General features: G+C 42.5%; 2 protein-coding genes across 4 annotated transcripts in view; both read left to right on the top strand.

Moving 5' to 3' along the window:
* Positions 1 to 2,422: 2,422 nt before the first annotated feature.
* soat1 (sterol O-acyltransferase 1) lies at positions 2,423 to 14,345 on the top strand. 2 transcript variants are annotated; one of them, XM_050054837.1, is made up of 16 exons: positions 2,423 to 2,563; positions 2,998 to 3,149; positions 4,966 to 5,024; positions 5,831 to 5,979; positions 6,269 to 6,328; positions 6,467 to 6,574; positions 7,318 to 7,603; positions 7,763 to 7,841; positions 8,025 to 8,109; positions 8,195 to 8,240; positions 8,344 to 8,473; positions 8,598 to 8,695; positions 8,794 to 8,892; positions 11,721 to 11,856; positions 12,046 to 12,191; positions 12,335 to 14,345. In XM_050054837.1, exons 2-16 carry the CDS (start codon positions 2,999 to 3,001, stop codon positions 12,407 to 12,409), a joined length of 1,707 nt encoding a protein of 568 aa, XP_049910794.1. In that variant the 5' UTR covers positions 2,423 to 2,563; position 2,998; the 3' UTR covers positions 12,410 to 14,345. The 2 variants fall into 2 exon arrangements, with proteins under 2 accessions (XP_049910794.1, XP_049910793.1); XM_050054836.1 differs by lacking the exon at positions 2,423 to 2,563 and adding an exon at positions 2,578 to 2,709.
* Positions 14,346 to 14,704: 359 nt separating this feature from the next.
* abl2 (c-abl oncogene 2, non-receptor tyrosine kinase) overlaps positions 14,705 to 26,824 on the top strand; it is a 30,253-nt gene continuing 18,133 nt past the window's right edge. Inside the window, exon 1 of one of the 2 annotated variants that reach the window (XM_050054803.1) lies at positions 14,705 to 15,477. In XM_050054803.1, coding sequence (XP_049910760.1) covers positions 15,261 to 15,477 — 217 coding nt within the window. In that variant the 5' untranslated portion in view covers positions 14,705 to 15,260. The remainder of the gene's footprint in view (positions 15,478 to 26,824) is intronic. The other variant, XM_050054802.1, reaches the window with a different exon arrangement.

Here is a 26,824-nt window from a genome sequence, read left to right as displayed (position 1 = left end):
CATAACTTTTTGAGTTATTTTGCAGACAGACAAACAGACCAACGCCGGCGAAAACATACAGTAACCTCCTTGGCGGAGGTAACTAGAGGCCATGACTTGTCCAGCATACAGTGAGAATCCTGTACACACTGCAAGTGGGAGTAAATGCATCTGTTTTTCTATTTCATGTTGTGTATGTGGAGAGATTTGTGTTTTTTTATATCCATTAATCGTTACCAGCTATTGAGTTGTGACAAATAGTTATGTCTAGACACTTTTAGCTTTTCAGTCAGTGTCTAGTTTAATTTGAGGTTTCGGGGGGACGTTACCACCACCACCACCACCAAGAAATAAATGTTGTTCTATGAAAGGGTGGGGGTTTTCAAACCCCAGGGTGGGGGAGCCCTTGTCAGTCTGTGTCAGCGTGGGTCTTCTCTGGGTACTCCGGCTTCCTCCCACAGTCAAAGACATGCAGGTTAATTGGGGACTCTAAAGTGGCCATGGGTGTGAATGTGAGTGTGAACGGTTGTCTGTCTCCTGCAACCTGTCCAGGGTTTACCTGGCCTCTTACCCAGTGTCAGCTATAATAGGCTCCAGCCCACTGCAACCCTTAACAGGATAAGCGGTTACAGAAAATGACTGAATGAGTGTTCTAAGAAAGGCAAACAGGCACTACTGTCCAAAATAATTATTATTAAATGTAATCATAATCATAAATAAACTTAACAAACTGACATTATAATTGATATCAGTTCTGCAGTTTTGCATGTGGTTTGTCAAAGTGGTGTTGCCGTACCCAAAGAGAAGCCATTGCTCGACTTCTGTGGGTACAATCAGTGTCAAACACTGTACTTTCTCTCTGTCTCATTACTTTTAAATGTATGAAAAAGCAGAAAACTAGAATGTAAAATGAGTGTTACATGCAGTAGGAAATGTCATTTTTAGCTGTAATAGCTTTTGTAAAGTTTAGCATGTCATAAAATATGTCCAAAAAAAAAAAAGGTCATAAAAAAGTCATAGTGTGTGCTCCTCCTGTGTGGCTTCAATCATACGCTGGCTCCCCAAAATGGCACTCAGTCATCAAAACTTTGGAATCCCTGAACTGAGATTGTGGATTTAAAATGCTCTAAAATGGCCAGTTTAGTTGTTAAGTTTTTAAAACGCCTCTCCTGGGGCAAATACACCCCAGACCCATGGATGGATTACTGAATGGACCTAACAGGCACAGGCCCAGAGATCCAGAGCGTCAGGGGGCCTGACTGGACTACACCTGCACAATATGACTCAAATTAACATGTACTGACCAGGACAAGACACAAAATGACCACAAAAAGATGCAGAGGAACTGAACTCGTACAAAGAGACACAAAATAACTACAAAAAGGGAAAAACAAATGTAAAGACATAAAAAATAATTACAAAGAGACACAAAATGACCAAATAAAAGACAAAAATCAATTCAAAGAGACACAAAACTACTATAGAGAGACACAAAACAACAAAAAGATTCCTACCAGGCACAGGCCCCCACTGGACTTCACCTGCAAAACATCACTCAAAATAACATGTCCTGACCAGTAAAAGACACAAAAGACCCCAGCGAGATGCAAAGGAACTGCAAAGAGACACAAAATAACTACAAAAAGGGCCAAACAAATATAAAGACATACAAAATGAGACACAAAACACACAGACGACAACGTTTTAATAACAATCGTCGTGCACACAGATCCGCAAAAATGACGCTGTAGTATACGTGCTAGGCCAGTAGTTGGCAGTGTGACTTTGGAATGAAACAACATGTGCCTGCGTATATGCCCTTCCCTCTAGTGGTGATGGCAACCACACGAACGTTTGTCTGGACGGACGACGAGGTGGAGTTGCTACAGTAAATCTACACTTTGCTGGAGAAGCGTTGATAAATTAAGTAGGGTGAGCAGCACAAGCAGAGCTCAGGAGCGTGACTGAAACCGTAATGTGCATGTGCAACAAGTCTCCATTTTCAGAGGAACTGAACTTGGATTAACCAAATATTATTATGCTTTCTATCTGCTCTATTTGGAAATTTTGAATAAACAGATTTGAGGGGGGAGGGGGGGAGGCAAAACCACCACAAAGTCTGTGTGTGTTGCTCCTGTGTAGAGGAGGTGGTGGGGCCTTTTGCATGGCTGTGCCCAGGGACCCATTGTTTCATAATCCACCCATGCCCAACCAGACCCCCTGGCAGCAGGTGTAAATTTAAAACTGTCATCCCAATGTTAAATAATTAATTGATAAATGATGTTATTATTTATTTGCATGGCATGGTTTCTAAGCAATCATAAAGCATACAGATGAGTTATAGCCAAATGACGGCAGTGGTCAACATTGTGGGCGCTAGTGACGTCAAAAGGAGGAGAGACTTTCAGCCAATCAGCGTCGGCTGCCCTGCTCATCCTCTCCTGTGTTTATACAATGGGGAAGGTGAGCAGCAGCAGCAGCAGCAGCAGCACAGACTGTTGTGACTGAAGGAGTCACACGACTCACTTTGAGCTCGCGACGCCGGAGGTCGGTTTCACAGCACGAGAGCACCCGGCGCTTTGAGGTGAGACTCTGTCCAGGAAGTCGGTGGACAGCATTTACATATTTCCTTTATCGTCTCTGTCACCTGCTAACGATAGACGTCAACAAGTGGGCTGATTTGACTAGAGCTGAGAGCTAGCTGCCGCTGAGCTTTACGGGAAGTGAAAGGTTTGTGTTAACATTTAACCGGCAGGCTAATTAGCTCCTGCCGCCTGCCATACTGGATGTTAGTCTGAGCTGATGGGAGCTAACTGCACTGCTAGCCGTCTGTCTGCTGTGTGTCCGCGTCATGTGAGACTGATTTGATTGTCAACTGGGTTTGTTTGTCAAAAATCCTCTGCATTCCCATCCATGTGATGGTGGCGTGAGCTGCCTCATGTGTCCTCAATGCATGACACCTTTCACTGTGCTAACACTGCCACAGATTTGTTTATTTAAACTTACCTGTTTCTGTAGGATGGAGGGTGAGGATGACACTGTCCTCAGGTCTCGCTGCAGAGCCATTCCCAAGCTGCCCACCTTCCCTGACCTGGATAGCTCTCTGGATGGGGACTGTGACCAGGAGCAACACCAGCAAGGCGGTGGAGACAACCACATCACCAGCAATGGTAAGAATATCTCAGCTCCCTCATCAGCAGGGCCAAGAGAGAGGACACTAACCTCTTATTACAGTCACATCTGTGGTGCAATGTGCATGTTGATTCAGCCCCTAGCTCCCTGTTTAATGTCAGTGAATTTCCCTGGATGTGTTAGTCACTGAAGTCATGCAGTGTGACGTGACCTGTGGCACATTTGGTGTGGTTAACCAGGATAATCACCAGGAAGGGTCAATGAACTGTAAAACAATGATCTGACACATCTTTGGATGCCTTTGTTTGACCTAAACTGTAAAGGGGGGGGGGGGGATGACATGCAGCAAAGGCAAAATGGATATCATTTTAGTGGATGAGAGCAGGACAGTAAAATTAGGAGAGGTGGGCAGACAATACCAGCAACAGTAAATGGCATTGCTGTTCAAAGTTGAAATATTTTAACTTTTTACCATCCGTGATGGAATCTACGACTGGATGCTGCATAGCTCTTCCAAACATGGCGAAAACACGTGTCATCACCAGAGAAACTACATGATATTACGGACGTATATGTTCAAGAAGTCCTTCATCCCAAGTGCCATCAATATTCTTAACTCAACAAAGTGACTGATGAGTTTTAAACCACACACAGACACCAATGTAAACGGATTTAGTGTGTTTCTAATGACCTCGTATGTTTGTTTTACCGTTTGTCTGCTTTTTATTATGTTGTCTCTTGTGTCCAGTGGGCCGAAGACAAATTTGCTATACTACTACTCTTCTATTCCATTTTATAAATGAAAAACAAGAAATAATATAATTCATAGTAGTAAATAAGGCTTAGCATCCTACCATTCTGTTGGACTGTTTGTGCCAAGCGTGTATGTGAACCACAGTGGCTCACACGCAAACGTGAATGGCCCTATCTAGAGTTAGGGTTGTTATGGGCTACTGTAGAACAACATGGCAGACTCCGTGGAAGAGGACCCACAACATATGTAGTTAGAAACGGCTCATTCTAAGGTAGCAAAAACACAACTTTTTTTATTATCAGAACCGATTTCTGCCAATACATGCCCCTAAATCCTACACACTGGACCTTTTAAATGTTTTGGAAGGTTGAAACAAAAGAGTTCAGATAACAAAATATGATGTATTGGCTGTCTTTGCTGTTGTGTCACGTACAGTGTAAATTTTTTTGCTCTATTGTTTGTAGACAGGGTGGAGCGCTACTGCTGATTGTTTGTGTGATTGACCTCACTAACTGTGTGAACTTGTTCATCATCAGACAGCTGTCAAGTCTAATAACCTAAAGTAACCTTTACCACAAGCAGTCAAAGAGATGACATAGGTGTGTCTCATTTTTTGCAACACTGGATATAAAGACTGGTGTCACTTGACTTCTGCTTTTTCCCAGACTGCAACACTTCTGAAAAACAACGACTAAACTCAACAGCACTCAACTATTAGCAACAGATATTTAAATCACTGTCGACTGTTTAAATCTCAAAATACAAAGTTCATCGTATTGTTGACACAGATTTAAAATCTCTGTGAGCAATGAAACTAGTGTCTTTTTATACACTGTCCCTTTAAATGCCCCACAGATAACCTCTTGCAGATTATTAAATGGTCATTTTTCGAAATATTTGACATGGCATGAATTGATGTGTAAATGTACCAGGTCAAAGTTCTGTTGGGTAACCTGGCAACTGTTGGCTCTGTTGTTAATTTAGGTGTGTCCAGAGCACTTAGCCTTATAATGATATTTGAAGATTACAAAGGAGCATGTTGACATATATTTTTTACTGTATAATACACACGGACGTGTGTGTTCTTCTTTCGATTTCAGGAAAAATTGAAGTGGAACATGTGATCAGCAAAAAGCTACAACTGAAACGGAAAGCAGAGGTCAGTAAGTCAGTTATCTGAGTTAAGGAAAGGCTCAGTCTACGTGTTGTAATGGGCCACTATTACACAAGTTGTCTAGAATTTCCTCCAGTTGATATCTTCAGTTTGTCATCCTGCTGTTAATGACTAATTTAGCTTAGACTGACACCGTGACCGTGACAGTCAAAAATAGGGTACTTTTTTATAAGTTTGTGCGGTATTTCCGTCTGTGGTAGTCTTTTATTTGTCACTTTAATGACAGGGTTTATTCATGATTTAATGGGCTCTCTGTTACAATCAGATAGACATTGTTTGAGATATTTTTGTAAAGCCAAATCCCCACCAGACTGATCTGAGCGTTTCTCAATCCTCTATGAGCTGTATCATTAAATCTGTAGAAATATGGATTATCTGTGAACTTCTGCAGGTGGTTTGACGACACGAAGAAAGAGCAGAATTACAGTTTATATGAAAATGAATTGATACAATGAAGTGAAATTTATGGTGACAATTTTTTATGGTCTTCTACATAGTCGAACAAAATTCCACCTCAAGAAAATGTGCTTGACATTTCTATATTAATATTTTACCTGTTTAGTTAATGCTCTTACTCTGAGCAATGCTGATTACTGTGTAGGTGTTCGTTGCTCGAGGACACTTGAGAAATTCATTTTTTCAAACCACTTCTCCTCTCTCTTGAGTCGGAAAATGAAAAGCATGAATGTGACTGTAACTACGAAACTTCTCACCTTTAACACCAAAATATTCCACATTTGTTCAGGTGTTTGCAGACTATGAATGATAATGTGTTTTGCTCTATTGCTCAGTTCCTGAAGAGCGACCTGATGCGTCAGTTTGACAGTCAGGTGAACGACTTCATGGACAGTCTCATTGAAGAGTCGGCGAGCCTGGAGCCCGCGCCTGTACCTGCTGTCTTCTCACCTCCGCTATCAGACAAGGAGAGGAGCAAACTCAGGTGCTGCCTTTCAACTTTTTCCAGCCTTGTAAGGCAAATTTTGTTTGAAGGCTCAGACACACCAAACTGACTAGCGGTGATGAAAGCCGGCTGTTGCATAGTCATAGTCATAGTCAGCTGTTGGCCCAACATTGCCCAATGGCTGATTGGCAGCTTGGTGTGTCAGGGCCTTTAAGTTGCAAAACATACCAGATGTGTGGGGCTTCAACACAAACTTTCCTTACTTCTCTCTTGGTCATACACACACTTTTTATTAGCTGGTCACTGATGTCATTCTGTTTTCCTTTAGGCATTTCCGTCCTCCTCATGGCCAGGGCAAGCAATTTGTCAGTCGCAGATCCCTCTTAGAGTAAGTTTACACATTGATGTGAGGAAAAATGTAAATGTCACCTATCTGAAGACTTACATGCATTGCCACATTTGTTCATCACATATACATCAGTGTAGCTTTCCAGAGTCTAATCGCCTGCTGTCTGTTTCTCTGCAGCGAGCTGTTTGAGGTGAACCACATCAGGACTATCTACCACATGTTTATTGCCCTGCTCATTCTCTTTATCCTCAGTACACTGGTGGTAGATTTCATTGATGAAGGCAGGTAATGTAGAATACTGCGATTATATAATGCCTTAAGTTTTTGTTGAAGTAATGAATTCTTTAAAGGAATATTTCACCCACACAATGTTAATTTGCATATCAGTTACTCACCCTGTGTTGCGTTAATTTCATAAAGAAATCTTTGTTTTTCTCGCATGACTTCGTGGTTAATGAAGAATCCAAAAATGCAAAAAGCAATCTTGACGAATTGGAGTAAAATGGAGCCGCTTTTAAAGACAGCAAAATTACAGCAAAGCATCTATTTACAAACTCTTACACAACTCATGCAGTGTAATCCAAGTCTCATTTATTCAGTCTTATGTTCAGTGCTTCCCAAACACTGTATATTCACTAAAACCTCTGCATTTTAAACATTTCCACATATGAGTAATGCGCCTGGGCAAGCGTGTGCGTTTCAGCTCTGCTACTTGTCTGTGAGGCTGTTGAAGTCTTATAATTAGTAGGGTTTTAGCAAATATGCATGTGTTTGGAGAGAGTTGTGTGAGAGCTTTTTTGATATAGCATTGCAATACTTCTTCTCGGTTTTTGGATTCTCCATTCACTGTGGAGGCATGCAAGAAAAACAAAGTTTTCTTCACAAATTCAACATAAGACAGGGTGAGTAACTGATACACAAATGAACATTTTGTGGGTGAATATTCCTTTAAATCGCTTTTGATCTTGTAAGATCTGTCACAAGCTAAGCCTTCAAGTTTCCTCTCTACTTTATCTCTCTTGCCTCAGACTGGTGCTGCACTTTGACCTGCTGGTTTACGCATTTGGACAGCTCCCTCTGGTGGTGTGCACGTGGATCTGCATGTTCCTGTCTGTGTTGCTGGTCCCCTACACCCTGTTCCACCTGTGGTCACAGACCCAGTCTGGGTCTAACAGACACCCCAAGTTGTGCAGTTTGCTGTTTGGCTCTGTGTTCCTGCTCTACCAAGCTCTGGGTGTGGGATTCCTGCCGACATATGTGGTGGTGACCAACAGTTTTCCACCTGCGTCATGTTTCATCATCATCCTGGAACAGGTAAGATGATCAGTCAGTGTGGACCAAATCTGCAATTAGTGTGTCCTGTCTTGCCATATTTCTTGCCTTGCACCTTCATATGCCTTTTGAAATATGCTATGTAAATTCACCTTCCCTTCTTGAATTGAGTGTCAGTTTTAATTATCTGTCTAATTCCAGGTGCGTCTAATGATGAAAGCTCACTCCTTTGTCAGGGAGAATGTACCAAGAGTCCTGACCTGGGCTAAAGACAAGACAAGTATGTCACTTTCCAGCTACAGCATGTTTCCTTTTCCCAATAAGATACGATAAAACTTTATTTATCCTGACGAAAAGTGATGATTATTTGCAAAGTCATACAATGTCTTTTATTCTCATTGCTACTGTGTTCCCTTTCCCTTATGCCCTTATGTTGATAAGCAGTCTTTCCTTTCATCTGTAGGTCCCAGCCCAGTGGTCCCTCAGGTCTCTCAGTATCTCTACTTTCTGTTTGCACCCACACTCATCTACAGAGACAAGTACCCCAGGTGAACAGGCCCTCTAATTTCTGTAATTTCTTTCCATGCAATAGCTCATGTTTTTGCTAAAGACTTTGTTTCTCACTTAATTCAGAAACCCAGTGATCAGATGGGGCTACGTGGCCACAAAGTTACTTCAGGTACAAACCTCTGTCACATTTCAAGGCTGACTTTGTTTAAAACTGCAAGCAAAACATATTAGCTCTTTTTTTTCTGATAATTTCATTCATTTCCACCCCACAGGTACTAGGCTGTATGTTTTATGCCTATTACGTGTTTGTGCGGCTGTGCATCCCTCAGTTCCACAGCATCAGCCTGCAGCTGTTTGACCTGAGGGCCATGGTCCTCTGTGTCTTTAACTCCATCCTGCCCGGTAAGATGACCCAACCTCATCAGCAAATACCCATTTATACACCCCTTAGTCTCTCTCAGTCTCAAGGGATGCAGTAGTAATACATCAGTCATATCAGTCAATGTTTCGTGTTTTTCATTTGCAGGCGTGTTGGTTCTCTTCCTGGGGTTCTTTGCCTTCCTTCACTGTTGGCTTAATGCTTTTGCCGAGATGCTCCGCTTTGCTGACAGGATGTTTTACAAGGTTAATTCCACTGTTACTGCCAGCTATAGCAACATTTAAATTAAGTTCCTATGTTGTGCTTTATATTTGACATAATTACTTTTGATTACACATCACAGGATTGGTGGAACTCAACCTCTTTTGCTAATTACTATCGCACTTGGAACGTGGTGGTCCATGACTGGCTGTACTACTACGTGTACCGGGACTTACTGTGGGTGAGTGGTTTTGCCATTGATGCAGTATTCTTTTTTTAAAGAACAGCAGCTGCATTCTGTGTTAGGTCAGATGTAGATGATGTTTATTGCTAATGTAAAAATGCATGGATCAAATTAAAGCTGAAGTCAAGGACTTTCACGTTTAAATGAATATTTGTAACTGTTATGAACCGCAGAGAAGCTCATTACAAAGAGGTCTAACACAGGGGTCCTCAATGTTTGTTGGGCCAAGGACCCCTTAGTTGAAAGAGAGATGGAGCAGGGACCTCCTGCTACATTTAAAGGTTGAAATTGTACTGCATATTAAACTGGGCAGATTGAGGATGACAGGCAGAGGGCCATATCAGCCTCCAGCTGCAGTCTTGAGCTTGTTTGCTTTCCAGTTGTTGCGAAAGGCAAAATATGCTGGATTTATGTTCATGTATATTTTCAGATATATTTTAATTTTTGAAAAGAAGGTTCCTGGGACCACCTGTTTAAGACGCAGGGTCCATCATAATCACAAAAAGGCAAGAAGTAGCAGCAAACAACATTTAATTTTTTTGAAGACAGTATGGCTAACCTCCAAACAAACCAAGGATGACAAAAGCAAAAGTTTAAATTATTTCAGTCACCACCACACTGCTGCTGTCAGGGCTGGAGGATGGAAGAGAGTGAGCCAAAGTCACAGTTTAGTGCTTTGCTAACTTGAATGGGGATAAAATGAGTTAAACTTGCAGGTCTTCTAGACTTCTGAAATGTTATCGGACCGAATGGATCATATCCTGATAGTGAAAAAAGTCATTTCGTGAGGGTTGTGTCGCTCAAAAGAATTTATCCATTGACTTACAGGCATGTCTTTCCCAATATAAGTCAGTGGGAAAAAGTTGGGCTGCAGGTTGTCACGTGACAGGCCCTGGTAATTGCAGTACCACTATTTGGCCAGTACAAAAATTGCCTTCCTGTGGCTACTTTTTAGCGTTGGTGCACCAGAAGTGATGCATTTTACATCAACCAGCCAGAGCTAAAAGGATTAGGTAGAGGGGAGGGACCGGAGTGACGTAGCAGCAGTTAGGAATATGGCGGAAGCTATGGCAGAAAATGCTAAGAAGCATAAAAAAAAAGGTTCCTAGAGTGGATGCTAGATAAAAAAGAAACTCAGAAGAGAAGACATGAATAACCCACTCATGAGGCTTATCCCAATTATGATCATATTCGGGATATAGTGTTTACATGAGCACAGAGAAGGATTTTTTGCAGCTGGTTTTTCATATTCCCAGTATAGATAAAAAGTAGTAATAGGTAGAGCTGGGTTGAAAAAATCGATTCGAATCGATTTTCCTTTAAATGGCACAAAATCGATTCATTAATTAAAAAATCGATCTTTTACTATAACTATTTTCCTCTGTGGACGTGTTGTACAGCCGGTAGCAGACTGCAGCAGCCTGCAGTAGTATCAACCCAGGTAGTCTCACGAGATCAGCTTTTAGCACCTGAGGTCATGGTGAGAGATCTCGCGAGACGGCTGGACACTGAATGAAGACAGAGCAGCAAACAGTGGTGGGAGCGCGTCCACTGAAGGCATGGGTCTACGGTGCGAGTATTTTCACTCGCATTTTCCCCTAAAAATATAACGCTAATAATGTACGCATGTTTATTAAATGCACATCAGTTTCACAGAAAAGATTAAGAAATACCACTAAGCACCAGCACACTGCTAACTGTCGCCTCAGTTTGTACCTCATACAGATCTGCTGGTAAAGTTAACTTAGCGTTAGCAAGCGTGATAAAAGACGGCAGAGAGGCGACGTTGTGCAAATAAACCAAAGATTTATTAATTCTCTGTAGCAGTAAACACATGGGCTGATAACAAATGTGTTAACCAACTATGCTAAAGCTTTACAAGCTATTCAGGGCTGCCGATGATAGCTAAAGCTTTACAAGCTATTCAGGGCTGCCGATGATAACGTTAACATGACAAACAGCAAGGCTAATATTACGGCTAACAAGCTAACGTACTGACGCTCCTCAGACACTCAGACACACACACACACACACACAATAGGCCAGTTACTGATTGCTGCAGCAGTCTATCTGCGCAGGGACTGTGATGTTTACAGACACTAACAATGGGAGATGAGAGTGACGGGAAATATTAAACACTGCACTCTACCTTTACTACCACTTTACAACTCAACAGCTAATTTCTTCTCTGCTCCAATTACCAGTAGCTGTCTGCTCTGAGCACATCCACTGTCACTCTCTCTCTCTCTGTCTCAGCCACACACACACGCACACAACATAATAGCTACTCACCTAATGTTATTCCTGAAAGGAGCTATGCTGCTCTTACAACACTGTCCTCCACGTTGACTGGTGCATGTGTTACTGTCACTTCCACCAAGTAGTATAGGGGAGCAGTGGAAGAAGATCTGCAGACGCTTTCATCACCGAAAGACAAAACTCAATTTCTTCATAGCTCCTGAAATGAGACATTAGTGCTGCTGCCATTGTTTGTATTTCTGTAAAATCACTTGGCTGAAGCTGCACCTGTATAAGTAGTCAGCGGCTCTCAGTAACCAGGATAAGATGTATACATGCAACAGTTCCCCACTATTTTGGAGTACTCCAGGTAAGATGAACTGGATATGGTGTACACATGCTAAAATGAAACAGGGTCGTACTAAAACTCGATCATGAACAGGTCACTCATGTCCATGTAAATGCTCTGTGTTTGTATAATTACTCTCACTGCCAGAGGGGGGAGACAAAAGTTCCACACTCGAGCTTTAAAGCTGCGTGCCACCGTTGTTTTAACTTGACTGTTCTCTCCACTGTTGTCGTTCCAGATGTCTCAGAAGCGCTGTAGACCAGCAGCCATGCTGTTTGTGTTTACGGTGTCTGCAGTGGTGCACGAGTACATCCTTGCAGTCTGCTTCGGCTTCTTCTATCCTGTGCTCTTCTGCCTCTTCATGTGCTTTGGAAGTAAGAAAAAAAGACCTCGGTGCTCCTCACAATTCTCACACCACTCTGCTTTTATTGCAGTCACGGAGACTTTTCAGCTATCCAGCTAAATCTAATAAATATCGCTCTGCCTGTGTTATGACAAACACAATACCGTCGTCAAGTTATGTCTCTCTTAATTAGGCTTCCACCCTTGTCTTTATGTTACAGTGATGTTCAACTTTATTCTGCATGACCAAAGGAAAGGTCCCATCTGGAATATAATCATGTGGACGTCACTCTTCCTGGGTCAGGGAGTCATTATCTGTCTGTACTCCCAGGAGTGGTATGCCCAGCGCTACTGCCCGCTGAAGGAGGTAATACCTGCACCATTGCTTTGTGTTGCCCTATAGACACTGATATATGGTTTACGTAGCTACAGTAATTCAGCTGGCTGTTAGTTATTGCTTTGCCAACCAATCACAGAAACAAATTCATCTTCATGTCTTTTCTTTTTTAGCCTTCCTTTCTGGAGTTAATGAAGCCCCGCTCCTGGAGCTGCCAGAAACTGATGTCAGACTCTGACAGGCTGTGATCTACATTCGAACTACTGCAAAGCACCATCACTGATCAGTTTAAATTTGACTAGCCTTTCTGTTACTGTCATAACTTGTGGTCTTTCCAGTTTGTTTTATTTTATTGCACTAAGGTCATGACTGAGTCGGTGTATGAATGTGTGGAAGAGGTCCACTTAGTATGTGCCAAAATGTTCTTTACTCTGAAAGCAAAGTCACAGTGATGCCTTACTTACCCGTTTTATGTTTTCAAAAACAAACCACACAAAAATACAAGTTCACATATAATCACATGTGAACTCTTTTATTTTTAAGCACTATTTATTTTTTTCCATTCATTTTGCCTTGATCAACTGTGAAACCACTCCTTGTGCCATTATGATGGTGACAAACATGATACAGCAGCAGAATACAAATACACTATACAAATATGATTCACATATGCAGTAATGGTTAATACTTAACAGAGTGTGCAATTACTACTCTATTATAGATAACATTCAGTATGTTTGGGAAGCCTTCCAATGTTATTTATTTTCACTGCCAATAAGATTTATTTTGAAAAATGGCCACTGTTTGGTGATTTGTATAAATCTATATGGAACTGTGGCATCTGTATTATAGCTTCAAGATTGCAGTCAGTTTTCTGAAGAGGAAAATGAAGGTGTTAAACATGTTGGTCGCAGTTGGGGACGTATGTTGTGTGTTAATATATTCTGACTGCTGAATGTATTCTTGATTAATCAAATACTTTCAGCTGAAATGGTTCGAACATACATCTAATGTCAGTTTCATGTGAACCTAAAGTTTGTTTTTCCATGACCATTGTTGAGAGTTATGTGGAGGTGAAATTGCTAAAGAATAACTTACTACTGTAACTGTTGCAGCTGGCTGCTAAAATGTCTTAACATTGAAACAGTGATGATACTTGATTAGCACTAAGGGCTACAGATTGCTTTGTCAGATACTGAGTACACGAAATAAGACAGTGTTTTCTTATTTAAATCATCATATACATTTTACACAACAGTGATTTCCATGTCAAACTAATGGAATGGACAGAATCTATATGCTCAGTGTGCTTTTAGTTCCTGTGGTCTTGAAATAATGTCTTTACACATTTGTATTATTTTGAGGAAATCACAAAGTTAATGCAGGGAGACTGTATTTACACTTGTGAATAATGAGATGCACAATATGAAGTAAAAACCAGCAATGGAAAAACTCAGCACTTCCAAGAACTGTATGACCACCACAAGGTGGCACTGTATTAAAAGCTTTTACTTTGGATCCTTCCTCTGCTCAATTTGGCTGTGATTTGTGGTCAGGAGCAAGAGTCCCTTACAAATTTTATATTAACACACACAAGTACCAGCAACTTATTTTTATAATATGTACATATAATAACAGAAACACTGGAATACGCTGTGGTACTTAACTCTTGAGAGCTCCACATGTGGCTGAAGCTTAAATCTTGCTTTATGCCTTTTGATAATTTTGTTAACGATGGTAGTGAAAAGAGTCAGGCTGCAAAGATGCCATTTATTTGAATTATATCTTTATTTTTGTTGGAGCAGAGCTTATGTCTGCTAACTTAACTGTCATATTTGTGTTCATTGTGATCTTTTTTTCTGGCCTTGATAGTTTTTTTTGTGTCAGGTGACAGTTTTATGAATCAGTATGTTGTTTGCTATTTCCTGATGTAGACAAATGTCTCAAAAGACTCATCAAAGTATAAGAACTGTTAAGAATAAAAACCTGAAATATGTTCCCTAACCTTTTTTAATCAACTTCATCTTTTATGTATGTATTGAATATAGTAATGTTGCATATAAAGGTGAATGTGCCAGTTAGATAATGGGCTTGTTGTATTTATTAAGAGTTTATGTGCACATAATCAGGTATTACACATGACTTAAGCACTGTTAAGCACTTCAATGGCTGTATACAAGTTTATTCTGTCTATTGACATCTGTGTTGAATTAAGAAATGGCAAGGATTTTATTTATTAGGGTATGTTTTGCTCTTATGAGTCTAGTCTTACTGCCATCACTATTTTAACAGTGCTTCCTCAGCTACTGATGCCTGTTTGTCATTTGGATTTTTGAATTTTATCTTTATAAAGGACTTTAATACATTTCTGTCGTTTTATATTTTTAAATTGAACACAAACACAGGTCATATTATGGTAGTTAGTGCAGAGAATTTCAATTAACCTGAAGCACTCATTGCATTCAACACTCTGCATTTGCCTGACAAACAATAGCTGATAGTGGTGTTTTAAGCTTTTCTGCATTTCTCTCAAGGACGCCGGGATCAGACAGCCCACCTCGGCCCACCACCCGCTGGGTCTGGTGCCCAAGATTGTTGGGACCCGGTTGGTGTTGGTGCTGGAGAGGTGGAGGATCACGGTGACAGGGGATCGCGGCGAACCCCCCGCCTTGTGCAACACATCTCCTATTCTGCGGTAAAGATGGCGGCGTCAGAGGGGGCGCGTAGCGGCCGGACAACGGCAAAACGATTCTGAAAAGCTCCGGATTTGACCGAATCTCTCTCGCCAGGTACCGTTAATTTCTGCTCGGACACCATCTGGATCACCGGAATAGAGACAATAGCTGTCACACGCCGGGGTTGGGGTTTTATTGTTAAAGTCAGGGTGGGTGGGTTTCACTGATAGCTGCTAACGTTAGCTAACGGGCTAGCTGAGCGAGCTAATACGGGCTAGTTAACGTTAGCTCGGCGAAGAAGAGCGGGGAGGGGATTGAGGAAGACTATTCGGGCCAGGCCGCTCCAGCTTGGGGGAATGTGAACCAGAGGTGCACGGGGGGTTTGCTTGCTTCGTCCCAGACGTCCTTACACCAAACTACCGGGATGGGACAGCAGGTAGGCCGCGTCGGTGAGAGCACATCGACCGGACTCCAGCCACCACAGCCCCACGCGTCCCAACCGCACCAAGGGAAGGGGAACCGGGGGAGCGGCGCCGGGAGGAGACCCCGAGAACCCGGCAGTAGCACCGGGACACCGCCAGGCAGGGCTGCTGCAGTCAACGTGCCCGACCCAGGGATCAATATCTTCACACAGCATTCAGGTAACAAGAGAGCCATGTTAATAACGGATGTGTGGGTGACGGTGAATACTTTGATATTTGTTTGCTGCTCATTAGCGTTTGCTAGCCGAATCCATGCTAGTTTGACAACGAAGCGTTAGCGGAAATAGCCATGCCAACCAACCTTAGCTTTCCATGTCTCATCCATTTTACTGTGTGACTGTTAATTTACCCATTGTCTGTGTATACAGACAGGATGCTGTTAAGTCAGAGGATGGGCAACTAAAGTGCTCGGATCTGACACAGATAAAGCAGTGTGTTGCATGTGCTGCATGTGATCTAATGTTCCCTAAAGGAGAGCCAATGTTTCTGAAAAGAGGAAGAGTCCTCTGTGCTCAGCCTCAGGGGTCATGACTGGAGGTTAGCTGGTTATGTTTTCCTCTAAGGCCCCTTTTGTGAGATACTTGCTTTGGTAAACAGTGATTCTTGCCTCCGGAGGTTGTGTAGCAATTCCACCCCATTAACTCACTATAGTAGCTACCACAGGCTCACATTACAATACCTAGTGGTTTTCACATGCTCACTTACATCCTCTGTCTGATAATGTCTACGGTTACAACACTCAGCAAGCTGACTGTACAGTTTGATCCAGTGGGAAATGCATGTGAATTATTTAAGTCACCTTCTGTCATTGTATGATTGCACTCATGCAAACACGCACGTTTAAAGCTACTCCTATGTGATTATAGTTTAATATCCTGCTGTCTGTCGTGATGAGTGCATTCATGAGGTAACTCCTGTGTTGCATGACTAGTGTGGGTTAACAGTCATGTATAAAAAGCCACAAAACAGAAGTGTGGCAGCACCTCCCCTCACCCGTGTTCCTGCATCTAAGCAACAGCTATACACTGATATTGTTATCTGCTCTGTTAGTCATGGAGAACAGTGCTGATCTACAGTATCTCCTATTTGAACTGTGAAGAAATATCCCAGCAGTAACTCCTCCATGCCCTTGATGGTCTGCCTCCTTCCTCCTAGCCGTTTCCCCTCAGGCAGGGTCTCGTAGTGGCTCATCCTGGGTTATGAGTAATGGTGGTGACAGGATGCCTACTTGGTGGCGTGCGTAATATCATCATCATCATAATGAACTTTATGCTTTTTATTCATGTAGGGCTTTTCTTAATATTCCAATGTGTTTGTGACATCCTCTACTCAACTTGATTGCACATTGTTAGTGTAAACTTTGTTAGATGTTTGATGTCTGTCCACCTGGAGCTGGCTTTGCTTCTCACTCCTATGTGTCCTCCGATGGATGGTCACTTCACATGTGCTGCATAGATGTAAAACTACTGGCGTAACTTTCCCAGTTTCCGCTGATTGCCACAGCCCAACGTCCACAAGGACACACAGAAAACGCAAGCTTTTGGGAATGGAACACATTTCCAGTTCCTGGCTTGCGCATCTTAAAAGTAACCCTCCTCACCGTGAAGTACATACACAGACAGACAGACCTACTAAGTGCAGCACCACTCAGTGTCGGCACTGCTCTGTTCTCTGCGATGTTGGGGCAGGAGTGGCCTTTTTATAGCAGCCAGGATGCAGTCACACAGCCACTCTGCAGAGAGACTGCTACTCTTCAAAGTACACAATAATAGAACAAAGACTCTTAAGCAAGGAAGCTTGGGACTGTGCACTCTGTCCTACACTGACTATCAAAGTGTCTTTTTTCTGGTTGTCTATTTATGTGATAATGATGCAGCATTGTCTTGGACATCTTTGTGGTTGAAATGTGGACTTGTTCTTTTAAGGAGGCTATTTTGGTTGTAAGAATGTCAGTTTTCGTTAAGGATAAATCAAAAAATATTGTCATTATTTGTCATTTAGTTATTTTTTGTAAAGTACTTCATTTAGTTTGTGAAATTGAAAACAAAAATCAAAATACTCACAAGTTACAAGCCCATATTGATGTGCTGCACATGCTAATTTAGTATGACCAGAAGCCACAAAACAAGCGTGATATTTTTTTGTAATGTACTGTATGATATATGACAACAAAATATACAAGCAAGCAGCCCCTAGAATTTATAGTCATCCCCAGTCATTTATGGGATAAATTACTCAATAGAATCAACCACTTTTCTTTTGTTTGATGAATCTTTTCAACAGTATTGACTAAACTGATGAGGCAGCCGGATTTGATTTCTGTGAATCTGACAATGACATCATATGACCAGGTCTCGTCAAGAGGAAGTTAAGATAAGATAAACTTTATTGATCCCATGCAGGGAAGTTAAAGTGCCACGGCAGCAAAAGGAAGTACAGGAACAGATAATATCGTTGTGAGTCAACAAGTCGGATAATGTGTTTGTTTGACTGATGATCTAATTCGGTGTTCATGTATGTTTTAGTATCTATATCTGTTTTCTTAGGCAGAATGGCTCCAGAGTCTTCCCGACTGAAGATCAACATGTTGAAGTGGTTTTATTAATCTAGCTTCATACCACTTTATAACAGACTAGCACACTTCAGAGGGTAAATGATGCCCTCCCAGGATATAATTGAAAGGTGCCAGTCTATGAGGAATGCATTTTTGTCTGTTGAACTCATGCCTGTGTGTCGCTGCCTTTTTAGTGAGTATCTTTGGGTGTCATATGGTGCACATGCTTCCACTAGAGTTTCTATCAGTATGCCTGAAACCACTGAGTCATTTTAGGGGGATAAACGCGAGGCTGGAGGCTGTTGGTGTAAATTGGCTGTTAATATGCCTGGCCCAGTGGCCCCTACCTTCCCTTTCCTTTCATGTTTCTCTCCTCGGTAGAGGTGAAATTTTTCAACATCAGTGTCTTTCTTGTTCTTCACTTTAGACAAGGCGAGTCAGCTCCTGTACCCTGCTCAGGTGTGCAGCAGTTCTCTGCAGCACATCACTAATTGAGCATCCCTGTCTCCCGACAAGACGATGTTTACCCCACTGGACAGACAGGCCAGCTATAAAACACTGAGCTAAACAAGGACAGACAGGGAGCAGACCGCCTCTGTGCTGATTCAAGGGGAGCTGGCCAGACAGCCACCTCTATGAGTATTGGTTGAAGGGCAGTATTGGTGAATCAGTGGCTGCAACATATCGACGGTTCCAGCCCTTTAGCCTTGTCAGGAGTTCAGGGATCTCTATCTCTGCAGTGGGTTCATCTGATACACACTGCAGTGGGGAGAGTCCTTTGAACTGACACAGAGGGGTGAATCCGCTTAAAAAAGGTTGCACTGCAGCTTATTGCTTTTCAGTATTAGTCACTTTCACATCTTTTATTTGCAAGAAATATCTGGAGGAATCGAAGCGATTGGTGCATTGACTGTGTTCTTTTTATAAAATCAACAAAGCGGTAGGCTAATCTATTTTTACTCCAAACAGATCATAGAAATTGGGGCAGATGAGTGGATTGGAATATTTTTTTGGCAGCAGTGCTGATAGTGAATGTAGAGCTGGCTGTACCTAAAGTGCGGCACTGTTTAAGCTGCCCAGAGGAGAAGAGAGATGCCTGGATCCAGGATCCAAAGACGTAAGCTGATTTGCATCACGGGTGAAATTAGATTAGAGACAAATCCACTTTTCTGTGGACTCTATGTGCTAAACCCCCAACAACCGGGATAAGTCACACAGCAGCCACTGTAATATCTGGGGAAAATCAAGTTTGAGACGCTCCAGCAGCTATGGGTGAGATTATAATAGGCTTTAAAAGATAATATCCTAGAGTATAGATGATTTGTTGATAAAAACTAGTTAGTCAGTCCTAGTGACTGCCATTAACCACTAGGAGGAGCCATGGCCACACCTCCTCTGGCTGGAACTGGCAAGAAATTAGGGCAAAACTGATGAGTCTGATTGTCTGAGAGCTGGGATTAAGTGTGTTTAGTGGATGTGTCTGAAGCATAGTGTTCCTGTGCAAATCATTTTAACACAATCAAACATGGTTTACGTCTGAAGACTGCATGTACCATTGTGCACTCTGTAATGGTTGTGTGTTAAATAATGTATGCCTCTCTGTGCCTTCGTCCTCATCCCACGCCTGCCCTGTAGTACGACTAGCAGCTGAGCCTGTGCTGTTAGTCCCTGCAGTTGACCAGCTCTGCCTGTCTGTAACCCTCGTCTCTGCTCGCTCAGGCTGTTGCAGGCTTCTTCCCAAATCTATCTAAGAAGAGTTATCCCATTAAAAACACTAATTAATTCATAATGCTTCACAACAGAATGTGCCATAATCCAATTTTACCACACTGAAACACAATTAGTTTATCTAATTTATCATATTTCGAGAAACTAAACAAATATTTACTGAAGATTTAAAAAAGTTTAACTGAGCTGAGTGTTTTTTTCCTCCACAAAGTTTTTTGTGTCATTGTGACTGCATGCTTCTGTGCCCAAACTCCCAGTTGTAGCCTTGAGCCTTTGCATCTGCTACCAGTCAACCCGCTGTAGTTCCCAAAACCACAGTCCTAGTTTCTATTCCTTGGCCTCGGCTCTCTGCAGCTTATATCATTAAAGAGTGAGGATTAATCAGAACAGTGAGTGATTGGCTGTGCAGATGGTGAAACCATCCCTTGCGTCTGTCAGCTTAGAAACACCAAATGTTTTAAACTTGCGCAGAGGTCTAGCCAAATTGTTGTAGTGGCTCCTGGTTAAATCGCAGTTTTCACTTTTAAGCTGCAATGGTGTAGCAGGGAAAAAATTAGATATGGGGTAGGAAAAGGGGGACAGTCCCTGTGCCAAGTCTGCTGAGCATTGATTCGCTTCCAGGATCGGTCCTCTGTAGCTGGCATTATCACTGCTGCTTATCTTCTGGGTTGCAGGCTGGGGACTTGGCTAGAAATGCACACTTGCGCACACTTATAGTAAACACCCACACATGCATACACATTCTCACACACACTCTCTTTCTGTCTGTCCTTGTGAGGGAAGTTGTAACGTGGTGCAGCTCTTTCTGAGGATTATCCAATATGTCCTACTCCTTCAGTGTAATCGCCCACCAGCTGACCAGTCAGTCAGAAATCCTTAATATGGGCACTCTGCGGCACTGCTGTCCTCAAATATCCTGTCTGACTGATGGCATGTGATTATTCTGAAAAGAGACTGCTAAAAGTTGTTGATTTGACATGGCTCAGTGAAAGATTGCAGGGGACTTTTTAGTCTCAGGTAATTCATTGCAAAGGCTGCTCCATTGTCAAGGTATGTATTATCATTGCATTCAGCCAATAATGCTGTAGTTTGATTAATATGAGAAGGGAAGCCATAAAAGTGAGGCATGGCATGGCTTATATGTTGAATGTGGATGCTCACCTGGGCTGGTTTAGCAGCCTGAGGCATCTCTGCTATCTGATTGAGAGTGCAGGGGAAGTAAAATCTTCCCTTCTGGCTTTGGTCAGTTCATTAAATTGCGTCATTGTAAAGCAGCTTAAAGCTACACCCTATCACAGCTTAACCACACCACACACAGATTAGCTGTTCAGACATTAAGATTAGTCCTCGGGTGCTTCTGTAAACCCTCGCCACAAAAAAAAAAAGGAGGAGGCAGCAAAGAGAATGTACTTTTTAAAGCTTTGGAGAGATGTGCTGTGATGAACACACCTTTCTACCTGTAAGGAGTTGAGAATATAAACACACACCCCAGCCAGACAGTTTACATCACCCACATACATTGCACAATAAATTGGACAAGAGCAGGCAGATCTGCAGTGAGAACAGAGCTCTGACACCAGTTGTAGTCATGTCAGCTTAAGATTTCCATTCAGTGGACTTTGTGTGAATTTATGGCTTCTGCTGGACAAAGGAACACGCTCTCTTTTTTAGCGAGGCTAAAGTAGAAATGCTTGTTAACAATCCAAAGGCATGTTTTAGCTTTTTTAAATTTTACATCACGAGGACTGAATAATGTTTTTAAGCCCAGACAGCCTGTAGTCTGCACCAGACGGGTCAGAGAACCTTGGTGACTTCAGGTTAACTCTTAATTGTGTTTGTATTAACATGCAGTTCATTTAGAATATATATAATTGACTTAAGCAGGTCAAGCTGTATCTGCCATATTTGTGCTATATATGAAGCAGGCCGGTCTAGTTTGGACGAGGAGTTTGTTTCGAGTCATCATATGCCACCCATCCTCTCCGCTGTCACATAAAGAAGCACTTAGCTTTGTTGCCAGCACACCTAGAAGGGAGCACTTAGAGCCCATTATTAACCCATAACAAGCCCTGAGAGGGGTAGGGCAGGGCAGGGTGAGCCGTGGGTTAAGACTCCATTCTTCTCTATTCCAGGATGATCCACTGGCCCTAAGGCCCAGGCTGGTGTTTGTCCACTCCCCTAATTGATGTATCTCTATGTAGACCGCCGATGTGGTGGCTGAGCTCAATAGAGAGCATTCACAGGCCTTCCCGGTAGCGGTCGGCCTGTATGTGCATGTGTAATTACTTACTCAGCGAGGTTTGCAACACCAGGATGTGCTAAAGGTGGGGGTCTGATTGAGTGATTGAGGGAGACATCCAAATCTGCCAGTGTGGACGTGCGTGGAGTGAAGGCATCAGACGAGTGCATACATGTATGTGAGAAGTGAGAACTACACACCAGTTGATGAACTGGTGGAGTGTCTTAGGCTGATATCAACCAACAGAAGTGTTGTGTTTTCACATGATGAATTTCAATTTCTCATAAACAAGGGAGCCAGTAAACACACACACACACACACACACTTGTGATGTAGCATTAATGAGGCTATTGTCCTTTGTCCAGTCCTCATGAACAACAACTGACTCTCCTCTTCTCTCCAGCTATGGACTGCCTCTCAAACTGTAGATAGATGCCAAAAAGCTCAATATTTTCAACATAAATTGTGTTGCACATAGATTGGTGGTGATTTTGAATAGTGTTATTATACAAATATGGTATTAAAAATGAAAAAAAGTATTGCTGTGTTTGTTTGATTGGCTGGCATCTCAGCCCTGATGCAGCAGCCCTCTGTTTATTGTTGTCTGTTTCAAGCTCTTGTATTTACTTCGCAGTTATTGGTCTAGCATTGATAACTTGTTTTTCCTGGTTGAATATTATGTAGGGCTGCAACTACTGATTAATTTCATAATTCATTTTTATGTTAATTACTTAATGAACGATAGTGTTTGGCTTATGTTTTGGTCTACAAAACATAGACATAAAATATATTCTAGGCTACTCAGCCCATGTGTCACCATTTGTATTTGTGCCCAGGAAGATGCTTGTTGGTCTTCCTTAAGTTTCTCCTATTTTTTCCCCTTAGATTTTAAGTGGAGTTTTTGCTTCTCTGATTCGGGAGTTAGAGGGTGTCTTAAGATGTCCAGACTGTAAAGCCACAAGCCATCAGACATAGAGTAATTAGGAGCTGCTACATTACAGAGATAGTCCAGATCTTTTGAAGTGGGGTTGGATGAGGTACGTATCCAGAGTCGGTGTATTACGTACAGTAGATGGCAGTTGGCACGGCCCCGGTTTGGAGAAGCAGGCAGGCCACAGAAGCTAAGCAACGTGCTGTTGTGGACAGGGACAGCAGGAAAACATATTTTAGTTGCTTAAAAAATCAGTTTCAGTTTAAGTGTACGCTATATTTAGAATATTTTCACTGCTTTACGTTGCCGGGAAATTGAAGCCGTTGGAACTCTCTCTTCAAAGCTAGACTCCATCGAGGAAGAACAGTGTTTTAACGCCACTGAACACAGAAGCTGCTGGTCTTATTGCTGCCTCTATCAGTCAGTAGACCAGCAGCTCCCATGCTCTGTGAAGTAAAATTACTGTTTTGTAAAAGGAGTCTGGTGTCTTTGGCGAGAGGATAGACGGACTGAAGTGGTGACAGCATCCCCATCAGAAAGGGCTGTCTGTGTCAAGGTCAAGCGCTGAAAATATACTAAAATATACCATACACTTACATTGTTAATAATTTTTTTAGGTGGTACTGTTTTAAGTTGGATAAAATACGATTTGCTGCTGACCCCATCAACAGCTGTACATTGCTTAGCTTCCATGGTGGTACTGCTTCTCCAAACTAGAGGTGTCCCATTTGACAGGTACTGTAGATAAGTACCCTATACAACCCTATTTTAAAGATGCAAACTATCGCTTTAGTATGCTTGACTTGACATAAGTACTTGCCTTTGCCCGACATTGGAATTTTATTTAAAATCTCCTTTGGTGGTATCGCAAACGGTATGTCCATGTTTTTGTGTTAATGAGACAGTTTGAACCAAAAAAAGAGCTGTTCAATTAATCAGTAAATATCAGAAGACAGACAGATGCTGGTTCTAGATTACATACACTACATTACTGTAACCCAGTCTTTCTGGCTCCAACCCTCCTTTTCTGTCGATATCTGTGACTCTCCTGTATTGTTCAACTTTTCTGTCTGAGCCTGCCACAGGATCTGATCTCGCCTGTCCTATAAGCTTATGTAATGTCTTGTGTACGTGGGTCTCATCCGCGGTATTGTCTCAGGATTTAGTCAGGGCTTCCTGCAGGCAGCCAGCCGTCTATCTCCGCACCACCATCACTATGTGCTCTGCAGAGTTATTTCTGGATGTCATGCTGCTATGTTTTGTTCTCCAGCTGCTAAAAATACACCCTTACCTCGCTGGTCATGGGCTCCAGATACGAGCTGTATTGTTTTTGATTTGGCTGTGTGAGTGACGTTATTGTGCTGTTTAATACTTTGGCACAAAGTGGTGGGTTTGTGAAGTGAAAGCTTTATAGACACATGGAGGCACAGTCTCTCACACAAACAGCTGCAGGGGAAGCAGCAGGGTTGTGGGGGACAGCCAAGGAGATAGTCCCACCATTGATGTGTCTCTACGTGTTATGTGTGTGTGCGTATGAGTGCCTCAGGACCAGGGTCACCTCTGTCCCAGCTGTCTTAGGGGGCGCAGGCTTGGCATGCCCCTCAGTCTTGCAAATACCCTTTCTGCTCTGCTCAACACAAAGCCGTCGTTTCTTCAGAACGCACATGTGCTACACTTCACAGCACACACACACATTGAGGCACCCGGACGGGCACACGACATACCCCACGCAGACCAACTGCTCCTTCAATCAAACACTCCAGCACATGAGGTTTGTACTCAGCCAAGTGGAACAGCATCTTGCTTTTTGTCTGGCATAAGAAGGATTTAGAAGCCATTTAAGAAATATGATCGACTTAATGAATCTGGATCATGCTGAGAAAACAATTTTAGGTAATTAGTTTATTTGATTTGCGCCTTGGAGTGCGTGACTAATCAATGATTGAGTTTTGTGTCCTACTGTTTGTCTCGGATGACTGGAATAACGATTCCTCGAATGGAGATCTTTGACAAATGTGTGGCGTAATATCACTATTTCATTAAAAACATTCCTGACAAGAGTGATGTGATATGTCGCTATGTAAGAAGAGCAGGTCTGACAGTTGGCTCAGCCTGGCCACAGCAGTTGCAGTCATGCACATTTACACATACACACAGAAGAAAAGCGTGGGTCAATAGGACCCCCCCTCCCCTCCTCGAGGGCAACAAGACCAGCCATCTGCCGTTGGCCACAGCGCTGGTACAGGCCTCACACACTCCCACACCACACATTATACACACACATGCACACATGTCACATTCAACTTTCCTCCATACCATACACCCTGCCCTACCCCCCAACCTCTGTATATACATGCCCCCCCTTTACCACACGCTTTCCTCGCTCCCCCCTCTGCCACGTTTTGCCATCCCTTACAGTGCGTTAAACCGCAGAGCACATCAGTCATGGATGTCTGTGCTCTCCAGATGGACCTTGGAAATCTTGACTCCCCTAGGCCACATCAAAGCTCGTAGGGAGTTCCCAGCAGGAGGCTGCTAGTCACTACTGTAACTTCAGAAGTTTAGGTGGTTTGATTCAAGGACAGCGTGGGTAAATACTTTGTCTGGGGGGTCTCCATCTCTCCCTGATTGCTTCGCGCACAGCATTTGCGCTCCCGCGGTGAAGGAGATGGTTTAGAGGAGTAGCTCATGCTCCAGGAGAATGTACACTTGTGCTTTTCAGTCTACATAGACACAGTCAGGATTTAAAACAACTGTTCAGAGTCAGCACAGCGGATCAAGGAAACCACCGTGTTTCTTTGGATACTGGCACTGGTGGCTGACCAGACCAGGGGAGAAGATGTACTGGGAGCTGTGGCTAAGCCAGGTCACGGCCAGTGCCGCGCTGCAGTGCATGCTGGTCCAGAACAAAGGTGGGCAAGCTTTGTGTGTAGATTTGGAGACAGACTGGACAATACATAGCTAAATTGTTTGGCAAGGGAGAAAGATATCAAGTGCTGATTTGAACACAACTCAGAAAATCTCTGTGCTCTCAACCGCATGCATGGCATGTGCCTGCCACATGGTGTAGACTAACAATGGATAATGCTTAATTTCTTGATGAATTTCTGCCAACTTTGCAAGATTAGAGCACTGACACACAGATTTCACTCAATACTTGGAGTTTGCATGGGCCAACCTAACGTGGTCTAAGGAAAACTGAAGTATTTAACATGGTTAAACCACAGAGAGTGTCTCGAAAGCTTAGAGTGAAAAGCCTACATTATTCTCAGTGACTCACTCACTATGGTCTGATGATACAGAGTGGTCTGGCATCTAACATTTATCAAGCTTGCATTCTCAATTCTCAAATTAAAAGCTATATTTGAATGAAATGTTAGCTGAGTGAGTTTTTGTTCATTGCAGTCATGGTTTTACATCAGTTTCCTTTTAGCTTTGCTTCCATGACTTTCTCATTTGTTGTTTGGTTAGCTGTTCTATTGCTAAACCTACGACATATATCTACATCATTATGAAACAAAATTTCCGGTCATGTTGTCTCAAATTTAGTTTCTTCTGCTCTAAAAGAAAGAAACCATCTGAATCAACTAGTTCTTTGGTGAACCGCTGCCTGAATGTGGAGGTGGTAGCGTGTTGTGACAAGCAGATGTTGAAAACCGGAAGATGACCTTTAGCTCTCGTCATAAATGCCTTGCTGTCTCTTTCTGTTCTCTAAATCATAGACATGTGATTATTTTCTTAATCTTAGACTTTTTTAACTGTTTGGTTGCATTTTGACTGAAATAAAATTCAGTGCATTGGATTCAAGACCAAACTATTATAAAGAAATAATGACAAGCCTGTGCTGATGTAGTTCACTGCTAGTCCACGCTTTATTTTGGACTGTAGAAATCATATAGCTGCTGTTTAAAAATAATGCAGCACTGGTTATGATTTTGACATTATTTTGGGGTCTGGATTGGTTTCTCAGTTAAATACTGTGCTCACATGGACAGAATATAACCACTCTGTATGCTACTGTTCCTTGAACTACAGCCCCCAAAACAACCATAGA

Source organism: Epinephelus moara, chromosome 10 (assembly GCF_006386435.1).
Source record: "Epinephelus moara isolate mb chromosome 10, YSFRI_EMoa_1.0, whole genome shotgun sequence".
NCBI classification, from domain to species: domain Eukaryota; kingdom Metazoa; phylum Chordata; class Actinopteri; order Perciformes; family Serranidae; genus Epinephelus; species Epinephelus moara.
Note: the sequence above shows the minus strand (reverse complement) of the source record. Positions and strands in the feature narration are given on the sequence as shown.

Excerpts from the sequence above, each read along its gene's own strand:
- soat1 (XM_050054837.1), top strand. The coding sequence starts at position 2,999 with ATGGAGGGTGAGGATGACACTGTCCTCAGGTCTCGCTGCAGAGCCATT. Across the intron at positions 3,150-4,965 it reads CAACCACATCACCAGCAATG|GAAAAATTGAAGTGGAACAT; the intron begins GTAAGAATATCT and ends TTTCGATTTCAG. Across the intron at positions 6,329-6,466 it reads AGTCGCAGATCCCTCTTAGA|CGAGCTGTTTGAGGTGAACC; the intron begins GTAAGTTTACAC and ends GTTTCTCTGCAG.